This window comes from Colletes latitarsis, chromosome 13 (assembly GCF_051014445.1).
Source record: "Colletes latitarsis isolate SP2378_abdomen chromosome 13, iyColLati1, whole genome shotgun sequence".
Taxonomy (NCBI): Eukaryota; Metazoa; Arthropoda; class Insecta; order Hymenoptera; family Colletidae; genus Colletes; species Colletes latitarsis.
In genome coordinates, this window is record NC_135146.1 from 12,920,290 (window position 1) to 12,935,530 (window position 15,241).

Below are 15,241 nucleotides of genomic sequence, written 5' to 3' on the forward strand. Positions count from 1 at the left end.
TAAGGGGTTAAAAAATGAAAGAAAATATTTCTAATATAGAAATAAGAAGATATAGGTACAGCTTAATTATACAATTTAATGAATATAAATTTTCCTTGATATTAATTAATACTAGTAAATATGATTCATTACTTTCAATAGAATTACTAACAAAACAAGTCTCAAAGTTAGTTAAAAAATGAAAGAAAATATTTCCACTATACAATTAAGAAGATATAGGTACAGCTTAATTACAGAATTTAATGAATATAAGTTTATCTTAATATTAATTAATACTAGTAAATATGATTCATTACTTTCGATAGAATTACTAATAAAGCAAGTCTGAAAGTTAGTTAAAATTTAATTATACCGATGACTGAAATCTAATTAATGTTTTCAACCCTCGATACCCATACGATATTACACAATTATTTAAACGTTTATTGGACGGATTTCAATTCCTGTAACATTTGTAAACGATATTGCATTTATTCGTACGAGGAATAAATCTAAATTCGCTACGTTGACAGTTGCATTAAAATGCAGTTTTTCTTTTAATTAGAGTATACATCCATATCGTTACATCAATTCAATTCAACATAAATAATATTTATGAGTCCTATAACGTTAAGTTTAGAATCTGAATGCGTCGAATTGGACCTAGTGTTAATATTAATATTTTAATCGATATTGCAAACAGTCACGCGTTTAGTTTCGAACTAATTTTTAGCGATTTTCCTATGGGAAAGATGCTGCAGGAATGTTTCATTTCCTGCAAGTTCCCCTCGATTGCGAGTAATGGGCCATTCGATCGACAGATCCGGGTGCCTAATCCTTGGTTATTTCTCACGCCAGAAACACCAGGAGCGTATCCTTTGCCGAATATCCGTTTCCAAGCGAATGATAATACGTGTGTACACTGCGCCAACACACCGGGGCAGGTTCGCAGCGTATCACTCAAGAATTCACGCTACGTTGGCTTTGATACCGGCGCAATTAGCGGCAGAATTCCAGTTCGCGCGTATTTTCTACGGAGAATTCCCACAAGTATATCGCGCACTGTCTCTATTTACGGTTGATCATCGGTTACAGGTGTTACGATTCGAAGAAAATACGCGAAACGTGCGCCTGTTGAGCTTAACGCGTCCCAAGAATGCAATAAATTCGAACTCAGACGCGATTGAAAGTTGTGAAAATAATTATCAAACCCTTTCCGTATTTACCGATTTAATCAAAATGCCCACCGTACTAAGTTCTCTCGCTAATTAAGGGAAAGTTTAATTACTCGAGCCTGAGATTAAAATATTCTTTATCATAATGAAACTCCATTCCCCCAGTACCTACAAAAGATACTCTGCAGAGGACATTTCGTTTAAATTTACAATATTATGATTACCAAATGAATATCGATTTATCGCTACAAAAGAGACGATATCCGATATTAAAACTTGTCCAGCCCCTTCTTCATAACGCGTTTAACGAAGAAGAAGTACACGTTGTATAAACTTAATAGTGAAATATTAATTCGCAGTATTTACGAGGAGAAATATGCTTTAAAGACTAGTAAATATGAAACATTTTTAATAGAACGTGATTGTACACGATTGGAAATTATTATTTTTAATTTCGGTGGAAGAATAGCATTATATGTAAATTACATAGAAAATTACTAACAATAAGTAAAGAATTTTATAGAAATTATGGAAACGTTTCCAACGAAATTACTGTTTATATTGTTCGAGTGTTCTAAAGGAAATTTGTTCACGGAAGCGATCGTTCGAATGTGAAGCAAATAATTGAAAAAGCAAGGAATCGTCGGAATCGAGGAAAGAATTTTCCAATGGTCTTCGAAGAACCATTCCTTCCTCTTACATTTTCAACAATGATATTGCGCCATCGCTATCGTTTCTTCCGGCGTTAAATTACTTTACCTAGATGAAAGTAGTTTACTCGAATTCTGCGCGTAACATTTTAATAATACGCAGCTTTTTACTGACATTTATGATATTTGAAAAATTTAATAGTTACGCTCGAGCATTTATTTCCATAAAAATGCAACGTTACACGAGAAAAAGAGTAAAATAGTAGTGGAAAGCTGGATATATTCGAGTCATCATCAAAATGAATACAAGAAAGAAATTTTTAACGATACAAGTTCGCAACTATTAATGAGTTTCTAACAAATTTAACTTTGAATTTTATGCACCGTTCAATATTTCAGTACTATAGATAATATATACAGGGTGTTAGGCCACCCCTTCTAGAGGCCAAAATAAGACGAAAATCAATAATACCAATTTGTTAATTGAGGCCTCGTTTCATCTTTAATTTTTAATAATTTTGTTTGACAACCCACAGAAAAGTTGTCTAATACTTTTTTGTAGGTACTCATAAGCTCTATTTAAAAAAAAAGTTTCATTAAAATATAATCACTATTCTAAGAGTTATGGCTGTTTGAAAATTGGACCATTTTGATTGGGGTTTTCTCATTTTTCGGGGTCAGGAATCAACTTTTCGAATATTTTTACAATTTCGACATATTCTACACTAAAATACGCGTAGTTTGCTTTTTTAAACATTAAAATCGATCGATTCGTTCAGAAGTTATAGTGTTTTGAAGATACGCATGAAATTTCAGTGAAACATATCGACGCTATGGTCAGACATGCAATTTTCAGTAATGAATTTTTTTCTCGAAACTGGCTAGGATTTCGGGGGTATGTGTAATGACCAAAAATGATTGTAATTGACCCCTACAGCTAACAATATTTTTTTCAATACGATTTGAAATATTTTAATTTTGTAGAAAAATTTTACATCTTCTCGAATTTTTTTTTCGAAAATGCGCAGGATTTCGAGGATATGTCTATTCACCAAAAATGATTGTAATCGGCTCTTGTAACCGAAAATAATTTTTTCAGAACGATTTGAAATTTTTGAATTTAATTGTTAATAACTTTTTAACGGAGCCTCCATCAACAAATTGGTATTCTTGATTTTCCTCTCATTTTGGCCTCTAGAATCCTCCATTAAAATATTTCCCAGGGGTGGCTGAACACCCTGTATATTTAATATTCATAATATATGTATTCAATATTTAATATTTTATAATATCATATTATAAATATTAGTCTCAGGAAATTCTTTTGATCGTGCGTTGAATTCGTTCCAGAAGAGCGAATCGGAATTTTCAACGCAATTCTTCATGCAATTAGCGTAATTGGTTGTTCGAATTGAACGATCACAGCCAGAAAGAATTAAAGTGAATTAAAAAGGAATTAAGTTTTATCAATATTTAAACGATCGAACGAGTTTGTTCTTCCGCGTACGGTTGATATTCTCGTTTATTTTAAAATTATTTTAGAGAATGTGTTTATATAGTAATTATATTCATTCCTGATTGTACGTATGGAATGACTCTCGCTCGAACGAGGTTATAATATTTGGAAACATAGGCGAAATAAATACCGAATTTTTAACAGAGCCGAATCATTTAAAATATTTGGACAGTTAAAGCTGAAAACTTCATAGGATTCAGAAGTGGATATTAACCCCTTAACATTCATACCCGAGTCTGGCTGCTTTGCAAAACGATATTTGTTCAATCCAATAGTTTAAGGGATGACAATATTTGTTTTCTTTCAAACTATACATTAGATACAACATTGCAGGTAACAAAAACCTCATTTTTAGAAACAAATCCAACAAAGAAAACTCATCATTCTTGGTTAACCCGAAAAATATGAGCGATTTGAAACTATTCTTTTTCGTCGAAAAATTTAGGCACATTCTCGAACTTTTTTCTTGAAAATGCACAGGATTTTGGGGGTATGTGTAATGGCAAAAAATGATTCTAATCGATTCCTACAACCGAAAATAATTTTTCCAAAACGATTTGAAATTCTTTAATTTTGTCGAAAAATTTCACCACCTTCTCGATTTTTTTTCTCGAATGTGGAAAAATGATTGCAATTGACCCAACCAACATTCTTGGTTAACCCGAAATATATGAGCATTAAGCGTGTCCACTGGATTCAGTCTATATTCACATTATTCAGTAAAACTACGAGGCAAAATCGAAGTTAATTTGTAAAACTAATTAAAATAGAATAGTTTTAGGTAGAATAGGCAGGTGTCCAGTGACCTTTGGCCCAGAATGTTCGTCGTTAGCACCGATAGTCGCGTAAGAATATTTGTCTCCGCCGAATTAACGATCTACAGAGGTCTTCCAGGAAAACGTTTGATCCAGAGACACAGGGGCGCGCAGGGAGCAGGGCAGGGCTGGCAGGGCGTCGTCAAATGAACAATTCAAGCGACATACTGCACGTCCAGGGGTTTCGACCCGCCCCCGAAACCCGTCGGCTCGTAATCTATCCCGCGCCAAGCTGCACACAAGTTACCACCCCCTCGCCGGGGCAATCTCCTTCGCCGCATAACCCGATAATTCTAATTACCCTAACAAGATCAATAATTTCTCTCGGCCTCGGCGTACGCTGCCGCCTCGACGCGTAATCGTCCTGCGAGATTTCTATTGACGCGTCGCGACGCTCGCGCTAGGCCTGTTTCGATCATCTTCAAACGGGCTGCGCCTGATCGCGCGCCTCCGCCGCTGGCACAACGAGGAATCGCGTAATTAATCGTCGATTCCACCCGGTTACAACACGGAAAATCTACGCTGGCTTTAACAGCTGTTTCCTTTAGTTACCTAACCAAATATGGTAACTATTGCTCTTTCCAAACTGGTAATATTTGTGCTACATGAACCGACTCGACTGTTTCCGCAAGGATACACTCGAAATTTCGTCTCAGCTTTCGATATCAACATCGTAACTGTCCGTCTTAAACAACGTTATCATACCATATCCAAATTTCAAGCAAATCCAAATTTACACTCCCAATAGTGTTCGATTTGGCATGGAGTGACCTAATTTCTGCTCTCGTGTCAAGAACGACCCAGATTCGCTATCCGGAAGCCAAACATATTGTATTATGAAACTTTCCATTTACGCTAACACGACAAAATGTACGCAAAGGTGTCTCGATTCAGACAAAGTTTAATTTAAAATCCTAAACAGGTTTCTTCTGGTTTGTACTCAGGGGTTGGAGTAAAGTTTTAGAGAGAAATGAACGATAAATAACATAGAAGAAAGATTAATATTTAAATATGAGTGGATACACTTGTTTCGTTGATTTTGTTTCCCCCGAACGCCGAGGGTAGAAAGTTTTCGTACTCGCGCTTGCTTTGGAACCTCCCCTTTAGCGGATCGATACGCTTTTGCCCCGCGAATAATTTTTTGTTCGCTCATTTGGAAGGTGTAGCTGTTCATGAAAGCGCCGAAGAGATTTTTACCGATTTAATTTGAGTAGTAACGTTTATGGATGTTTCGTTATATTAACATTATTAGCGCGCGCGAGTTTCAGACGATATTATCGTCCACCGGAAGCGTAAACCAGCTCTGGAATTATTCAGAGTAGGTGGAATATCAGTTGCACTGCGAAACCTGTCCGAAAACAAGTCAGCGTTGTCAGATTTATTAAAGTTTCTTTCTAAATGGACAGCTCAAAGTGTTTAAATTCATAAAATTAATTATTTGAAAGCTGTACTTGTCTCAAGATGCAACAGGGTCCACTGCAAATTAAACAATTTAGGGTTCCGAAGATTCCCGCGTCTTGGTTTTAGTTTCATTGCCTGCAAACCACTGTAACTTGGAATTCTTGGACAGCTATACGCCACTGGAACCTCGGGATTGGACAGTTCACCTATTATTTGACTTCCAGAAATTCCAGGACAATAGGTGGATCTCAGGTCTCGCAATACTATGACCTCTTTTCCTTTTAAATTACAATAAATACGTGCAGGGGACTCTCGTTGCACGTAAACAACATTTCTAAATTCTCTCTTCGAAATGTGCGTTCTTAACTCTAGGCTTACGGACACATTAAAATGAAATTTTTCTTTTAATTTAGAGTGTATATTCATATCGTTACATCAATTCAATTCAACATAAATAATATTTACGAGTCCCATAAGCAGAATTTACCAAGAAATGGAGGATAACCGCGGTTTGGCTGTCAACCTATCGCCACTATTGTCACATCAAAGCCCGTAATATTCTACTATTGGTTCTCTGGAATCCGTAGCATTAGATCTCCATCGAAAGATCAGGTCCACGGTTCGATCAGTCTCTACGATTAGTATGATCGCGATGACGCCTGGATCAGGGCTGTGGTTTTGGAAGATCGCCGTCCACCCTCGGACTTAACCAACGGCATGCGTTGCATTAATGCACGCGAGAGAGCCAGTCAAGTGCATACGTCCACTATTGTGGTCATCTGAAGATGGATGCGGCAATCCATCGCAGATCGAACGATGCCCATTTCCACGGACTAATCCAATTTACATATACACACCTTTTTACTACCCCTAGAAGCAAACTCTATTCTAGAAATCCATTGGAAAATGTACACACCGTGTATATTGCCTCTGTTAAATTCGTTGGAATTTTTTTAAACGCACAACGCATTCTCCACTTTGAATAATTCATGTTCTCTTCATTATTATTTTTAATGTTTCGCCGTTTCGAGAGTAAAATTTAATTTCGCCCGTAAGTCGTATTGGTTCTGAAGAGAAATATCGAGAAGCTGTGAATTTTATTTTTGTTTCGAAATTCTTTCCCTCTTGAAACATTCTACAGACTTTATAGAAACTAGCAGTCGCTCGAAGTAATAACAGGGAGGTTAGAAATACGAAACATAGCCTCCCCGGTGAAGCGAGTAAATATTTTCTTTACTTCAGAAACGAATTAAAGAACATATTTCTACTTGCTGCAAATACTCGTTTCTGTAGATAATTTCCCATCGGAACCTGTAGTCAAGAATTAAACTAAAACTTGACTGTTTGAACCCTTAACGCTCATATTTTTCGGGTTAACCAAGAATGATCAGTTTTCTTATTGGATTTGTTTTTAAAAATGCGGTCTTTGTTACTTGCAATGTTGTATCTAATGTATAGTTTGAAAGAAAACAAATATCATCATCCTTTAAATCATTAGATTGAATAAATATCGTTTTTCAAAGCAGTCAATTGTATGTATATCCGCGATATATTAATTAACGATTTTTTAGATAATATATGGTTCTCGTGGGAAAAGTTTCGAGTTGAATGTGGCACCACGAGTTAGGGGAATGTGGACAGCGGCCAGTAATTTCTGTCGTAGGCGTTACGATGGCGGAGTAAAATGTTTGACCCAATACGACCAGCAATTCCTTCAAGGATATTTCTTCCATGTTCCAATCGATACTTCCGACGATTAGTCGGATAAAGAATGAATTGTCATTACAAGATAAATTCAGTATAAGAGATCGATTAATCTCTTCCAATTTCCACCAGTGTGTTATTAGGTGAATATTTATCGAACCTTACGGGGCAATGTATTAAGCGGATTATCAAGCTACATTGCATGGTTCGATAAATACTCATCTGTTAGTACCAATATTTGATTGTTAATGTTGACACGCGAATGGAAGTAAACATGAACTATGTAGAGCTTCCAACGAATTAGGCTGCATCATACGCTCGACGAAGCATAATTATAGTCTTATCCTTCGCAGACTCGCGAACATTGTAGGAAATTTACTCGATGTCCACCTTCCTTTTTAATCATTTTGATGGTGAGACGTATTTTCACGATATGTGACAATTTATTTAAACGAGTGTAGCTCGTCTGTAGCTTTAACCTTGAGAGGAATGAAAGAGGCTGAATATTCCTAGGCGAAGGAAACTGTAGGAAACTGTTCCCTCGAATGCAACGCGGAACGTCCAGGTCCCTGAATGGCTTCTTAGCGGTGAAAAAGGCGATCGTTTAATTTCCGAAAATGCGGGACACCTCACGGCAGTTTCAACCAGCAGCAAATAGAAACCACTCGGTGAACCGTTGGGACGAAATTTTATTTCAGAGGAAACGCCGAAAGAGCGTTCGTTACGCCTCGTTTCCATGGCGGGCGACTCACAGGAAGCCGTCGCGTCGTATCGCCGGGGAAAGGAACTTGAAAATCTTGAAGCAGACACGATGCGTCTCTGGCTCGGGGAACGGAAGGCGAACTTTCACCCTCTGAATTCCTCGTTTGTGCAATTCAGCCGCGTAATCTAATGAGCAAACGCCCGAGACTCGCCATCCAGACCCGGAAATTGAAGTATACATTATAAAACGCCGCGTTTTCTATGCAGTTTCCACACCACCGTCATAAAACCAGGTCGCGAATTCCTCGAAAGTCGCTGCATTTAAATATACACAACTACCAACCGCGGCTCTTTCTAACGTCTCTGTTAGCAACGCTCTGCCTGTAATTTCACGGGAATCTGACGTGAATCTTAATCGCGATACCCTTTTGTCTAATTTGGAAACGGTGGAACGTAGTTTGCTATCATTTACGATTCTTGCTCGTGTTCAAATGGCTCTTTAATTCCTCGTAGGTGAAAGAAATATAAATTTCTTTGGTAATTAGAGCCATTAAAACTACGAAACTTTATCAATTTTCAATAACAGTGAATGCCAAAAGTTTAAACGTTGTTAAAACAGTCAAGGCTTTCGACACTTTCGAGATTCCTAAGACCCTCGAGACTTTCAAGATTCTCAAGCCTATTTTAGTTCCAAGACAGCCACAAAGTGACTTAAAGTTCCACATTCTCGCTTGAAAATTCGCAACTAAGGGTATTAAAATCCTACCGCTAATTGGAAATTCCTAGACAGGAAATTACAGAGTCTTCGTTCGAGCGTTTAATTATTAATAACTTATAGTACTCAGCCAGATGGATAAAAAATGTTCAATCAACATAGATTTGAAAGTTGATGCTAAAAATCGGGTTGAAGTATCTGAAAATATTTGACAACGCAAATGTGGTTGGAAAGAGGATTTAACACCCTTTAAAATGAGCGCTCGTACGAGTCGATAGCTTAATTAGTTCCGGAGATATGACGATTTTAGTTTCAAGTCGATCGGATGAGACCGAAGCTCCTGGTTTTTGTTTCTGTGGCATAGTAATTACACAAACATCAATTCAATTTAATAAACAATTTATAATCCAGTCGCATAATCCATAGAAATTACTGAAACTTTTTTGGGTGCATACAGTCAAAGAAAATGTTAAAATAAACATAAAAGGAAGCATAAATTATAGTAGATGGTATAGTCATCGGATAGAGGATTAAATGCCCTTTAAAATGAGCGCTCGTACGAGTCGATAGCTTTATTAGTTCCGGAGATATGGCGATTTTAGTTTCAAGTCGATCGGATGAGACCGAAGCGCTTTGTTTACGTCCGCGAGATGAATGAACTTTTTTACTACGTCCAAGGTCGTTGACCGCACGTGACTCGTAGTAACTAGGTCACTCGGCCACTCGGTCACGCGAGTCACGTACGAGACAAAGAGGTACGACGCGACGCGTTAGACGAAGACAGAGATAGTCGAATTAAGAAAAATTACCATTTACATAAATTACGATATCTCGAAAACGGAAAGTCCGATCGACAAAAACCAAAAACCAATTTCAAAGAGGAAGCTTCACCGCTGCCAATGGTGGTGGAATTTTGAATAAAGCACTAGTAGTTTCGGAACTGCACGCGTCTAAAGTTTTAGTATTTTTAATACGCGGAAAGCGCCATAAGAGAGCTTTTAAAAAATTACCCCTTTACATAAATTACGATATCTCGAAAACGGAAAGTCCGATCGACAAAAACCAAAAACCAATTTCAAAGAGGAAGCTTCACCGCTGCCAATGGTGGTGGAATTTTGAGTAAAGCACTAGTAGTTTCGGAACTGCGCGCGTCTAAAGTTTTAGTATTTTTAATACGCGGAAAGCGCCATAAGAGAGCTTTTAAAAAATTACCCCTTTACATAAATTACGATATCTCGAAAACGGAAAGTCCGATCGACAAAAACCAAAAACCAATTTCAAAGAGGAAGCTTCACCGCTGCCAATGGTGGTTTATTTATTGATATAGTACTAATAGTTTCGGAACTGCGCGCATCTAAAGTTTTAGTATTTTTAATACGCGTCGTCAGACTTGTAAGGCGGAGAGATATTATAGATAGTGGAATTTTAAAAGTTGTAAAAAACAATTAAGAAAGGAAGCTTTGCTGTTTCCAATTGGGGCACAATTATGGAGAAAACACGAATAGCTTCCGGAATTGCAAGCGTGTAAAATTGTTGTACATATCAATTGGACATTTTTGATTTCTCTCGCGAAATACTACAAGAAACACTTTCTTTTAACACCCTGTATGTATACAATTTACGCTTAAGGAACACATTTTTGTTTTTTCATTACACTTTCATTTCTTTGATACTGTCGGGTTGAAATAATGGCAATTACTCGAGCACTTTGAGTCATCATGCTCGCATTAAACCGAAATTCATCAGCGTAGATTTCCGTTGTTCTCGTCTTCCCGTGGCGGATTTATCTTCTCGAAATTCATGCTTTGTGGATTGCTCGCGAATACTCTTAACTCTTACCGTTTGCACGCCATGTTCGAGCGATAGAAACAAAGGAACCAAAAGGGATTTGACGTCGTTCTAGAGGAGCATGCTAGCAAATTTCACCGCAAGATTCGTGATGATGTCTTCCGTTCTCCCAGAACCATCGATCGATTACTCTCGAATTAGTTTCTAGCTGCACCGTTCCCGCTAACGGTATAAAGAAAAGAAATCCCATTGAATAATTAATTTTCCGTCTAATGAGGATTAATTAATTTCGCTAATTTTATCTCCGAGCGAACTTTCCGTGATTTTCCGCGATTTCATTATTCTTGATCGCGGAAAATTAATAACGAACGTCAACTTTTCATGGTTTACGTCGAATTAATTGCTACAGAATTTAATTGTTACACTTGTCATAGAATATAGATATAATTTTGAAAAGTTCCCTTATCTCTTACTATGAGAATTTTGCAATCGTTTCCTTTAATTTTCCAGGAATGGACGGACTATAATCTTCAGTGGAATGAGTCCGAATACGGGGGCGTAAAGGACCTCCGAATTACGCCGAGCAAGCTTTGGAAGCCAGACATTCTCATGTACAACAGGTAATTCAATCTTGTTACATTTACATAAGGAATTTGGTTCCGCTCGATAAATCGCTAAATCTAATTAACGCAGCGACCAATCTAAAAGTCTATTTAAAATTCGGGCGAATCCTTTCGCGTTAAGAACAGTGATCGGTCTGCGAGAAAACGAATGGATTAACAGCTGAATTTATTTCAGTAAACAACCCGAAAATGGACTCGGGATAAAAAGTATATCGCGTAAAAATTTCTTGTTTTTCGATGAAACACGAAGGAAATTCTGGCGCGTAGTTTAAACCGTTCTTAAACGGAATTCCAATAAACCGTGCGGCGAACTTTGACGAAGGGACGTAAAATTTCACTACGAAAATCGCGATGCTGAATCGTAAAATCCTCGAAACGGAAAACACCGGCGGAAATAATTCTGTTTTCAACCGACGTAAATATCGATTCGGTGTTATTAAAATTACTCGCGAACAGTGTACCGCAAATTACTCGGGTTCGACGGTGAAAAATTTAGAAGTTAGAATTGGATTTGTAACGTAATATTCGGTACGATTAAAATCGCAATGGAGGGCGATGGTGTTCGCCGAACTGGGAACGAGAATATTTGACGAGTTCGAATTTCGTCCAGGATGTTTTCGCTCCCGAGGAATCCGGGAATAGGAAAATCGAGCTAATTCGCGGTACACGCGATGCATTCGCGTAATCCGGTGCATTCGTGTTGCAATTACACCGGGTTGCATCGCCGCGGATGTTAAGCTGTCGAACTTTAAAGCACGTCCTCGGATTCGGGTCATCAATATTTCACTGGACAGCCGTTATCCGAATTAGTTCCGATTCCTAGCGACGGAAGTTGCGCGGGGAAGCGTCCAGTTTCGTCGTCGTGTCGCGTTCTTCCTTTTCGAGCGGATAAAACGTGCCAGAAGAACGTATAAAACCCCGAGCGCGTCAAGATACGACATAAATGGAAACGGATAATTAAAGAACCGAGGGACAAGCTTCTGCGGGAGCCTTGAAGAGAGGAATTAAAATTTTGAGAATGTTTCAGAGACCCACGGCGTCTACACGATGTGTCGTCGATGCATAAATCGATTTACACGCATACGTTCCTTTTATTTATCACAATGACGTTTCTCCCGATTGCAAGTAATATATTTTGATCTCCAAGGGTACGTAAACATTATCCCAGTATTGCTTCGCATCTCAAAACGTATATTACACAAGTACACACGTACATTACGCGTATAAATATATAATACACGCGTAATAAAGTATATTATATATTTACACGGAAGTCTGAAGAAGTGCATGTGTTCTTTTCGGTCCAAATAACACACTACTTTATTTAGTATGTACCTGTATATTTACATATTTCTGTACATATTTATACGTCATATAAATAGATATGTATATATACATACTCTCGAAAGGGTTATTCGATTCTAGTCTAACGTTTCTTTCCCACGAATCGATCGGCTTTTCTCGACAATACGAACGCCATTTATGGCTCCATGGGAACGTATGGAAATGCCGGTCGTTTCGTATCCGTTCTTCCGGTACGCAGAAGCATTAATTTCACATACAAACGGTCATGTTCATTTTATCAATATTTACGGAGGGCCACGACGTTAACTTGGTCGCCAAGTACGAGCAGAAATTAGAAACATTTATCAGGGTATCGCGGTGTTTCATCCGGTATTTCGCTGGATCCTCGAGTTGTGTGTGACAGGTCGCGGTACAATGAGAATCGAACAAAGTTCGAAAGGAATCGGGCAGAAAGATCGCGTTCGTGCCACGATGACCGCTCGAATGCGAGACTTCCTCTAGGAAATAACTTGCGATTTCTCTCGTGCTGGGCGTACTCGAGGCGGTGGAAAACCTTCGTCGACGCTGGCGCGCTTGATCGATGCGGGAAGAAAAGCATGTTTCCGAACGATGACCAGAAGGGGATCACGAAGAGAGGACAATTCCTCTGTGATTAACGCCGTGGCTTCCTCCAGCTCGCAGCCTCTAGATTAAATAGTCTTAGATATTAATAGACTGCAACTGTGTATGCAGCGCGCGCGGCAGCAGAACGTGAAACGTCTTCGGGAACATCTCAGGTTCTGCTCTGCCCGCAAAATTAACACGCTCGCCATTTCGCTGCCAGCTGATCTCCCCATCGCTGTCAGGATCGACCGTCGCCTTCAATGTTCCGCCAAATTATTACGCATTCCCGCCTGGAGACCGTATCACACACATACCGATTCTCTGATCCGTCAGTTTCAACGTTTCAAGTTTTCTCGAACAAGTAGAAACTCCTATTCTCATTTCACCCTTACAAGAAACCATCCCCAGGTGTAAATCTCCAATTTTGATGAAACTTCGCAATTACGTAGTTCTCTATTTTCTTGTAGCTGCTAATATTCACTTTAAGGGGTTGAAATCAGCCTTCAAAGTTGAGGGTTGGAAACGTACTTTGTTGAATAGCTTGGAAACTATTAGAGATAGGGGTGTGCTTCATATGGATGAAATTTATTTGATGGTGTGGAGAGATTTCTAAAACTTTTATCTGTTTAAACAATATGTTAAAAGATAGCACATTTTTTTATTTTTCTCGTTGGATATTAATGATCTTTTGTTCTCCATTTGTACAGAGAAACTACACATTCATGTACAAAATACGGATAAATTGGAATTTTGATTTTTTCACAAGAAAGATTTTATATTTGTAATTTTGATCGTATTTCGTGTTGTACGAAGTACCAGATCGCATACAGGGTCTTCAGCCACCCCTGGGAAAAATTTTAATGGGAGATTCTAGAGGCCAAAATAAGACGAAAATCAAGAATACTAATTTGTTGATGGTGGCTTCGTTAAGAAATTATTAACGTTTAAAGTTCCGCCAATACTGAATTTTTTTCTCAAAAGTGGGTAGGAATTTAGGAGTAGGTCTAGTCACCAAAAATGCTTGTAATTAACCCCCGCAATAGAAAATAATTTTTCCAGAACGATTTGAAACTTTCCAATTTCGCTGAAAAATTTAGGCACCTATCCCCTGTCGATTTTTCTTAAAAGTTCATTTTTAAGTTTTAATAATTTAGTTTGACACCCTACAGAAAAATGGTCTAATACTTTTTTGTAGGTGCCCATGGGCTCTACTTCAGAAAAAAGTTTCATTGAAATATATTTACTATTGTAAGAGTTATGGCCGTTTAAAAATTGGATCACTTTTATGGGGTTTTTCTAACATTACGGGGCCAAGGAACAACCTTTCGAATATTTTTGCGATCTGTACATATTCTCTAGCAAAATACGCGTAGTTTGCTTTTTTAAACATTAAAATCGTCCAATCCGTTCAGAAGTTATGATGTTTCAAAGATACGCATGAAATTTCAGTGAAACATATCGATGCTATGGTCAGACATGGAATTTTCGGTCATGAATTTTTTTCTCGAAAGTGCGTAGGAATTCGGGGGTATGTCTAATGACCAAAAATGATTGTAATGGACCCCTACAACTGAAAATAATTTTTCCAGAACGATTTGAAAAAATTTTTTTTCGCCAAAAAATTTCACACCGACCTGAATTTTTTTCTCGAAAGTGGGTAAGATTTCGGGGGTATGTCTATTCACCAAAAATGCTTATAATTGACCCCTACAGCCAAAAATATTTTTTTTAGAACGATTTGAAACTTTTCTTTTTCGTTGAAAAATTTAGGCAACTACCCCCTTGTCGATTTTTCTTAAAAGTCAGGTTTCGATTTTTAATAAATTAGATTGAGGCGCTACGAAAATTTTGTATAATACTTTTTTGTAGGCACCCATGAGCTCTACTTCGGAGAAAAGTTTCATTGAAATATAATCGCAATTGTAGGAGTTATGGCTGTTTAAAAATTAGGATCACTTTTATGGGGTTTTTCTAACATTACGGGGCCAAGGAACAACCTTTCCAATATTTTTGCGATCTGTACATATTCTCCACCAAAATACGCATAGTTTGCTTTTTTAAACATTAGAATCCGTCAATCCGTTCAAAAGTTATGACGTTTTAAAGATTCGCATGACGAGAAGCATTTTTGGCCTGAAATTATATTTTCGGTAAGGAATTTTTTTCTCGAAAATGCGTAGGATTTCGAGGGTATGGTTATTGACCAAAAATAATTGTAATTGACCCCCGCAACCGAAAATAATTTTTCCAAAACCTTTTGAAATT

At 37.8% G+C, this 15,241-nt stretch overlaps 1 protein-coding gene across 2 annotated transcripts in view; it reads left to right on the forward strand.

The window, feature by feature from the left end:
- Nachralpha6 (nicotinic acetylcholine receptor alpha6) overlaps positions 1 to 15,241 on the forward strand; it is a 325,848-nt gene that overhangs the window by 155,790 nt on the left and 154,817 nt on the right. For both annotated transcript variants that reach the window (XM_076780529.1, XM_076780528.1), the window contains exon 5: positions 10,956 to 11,065. In XM_076780529.1, coding sequence (XP_076636644.1) covers positions 10,956 to 11,065 — 110 coding nt within the window. The remainder of the gene's footprint in view (positions 1 to 10,955; positions 11,066 to 15,241) is intronic.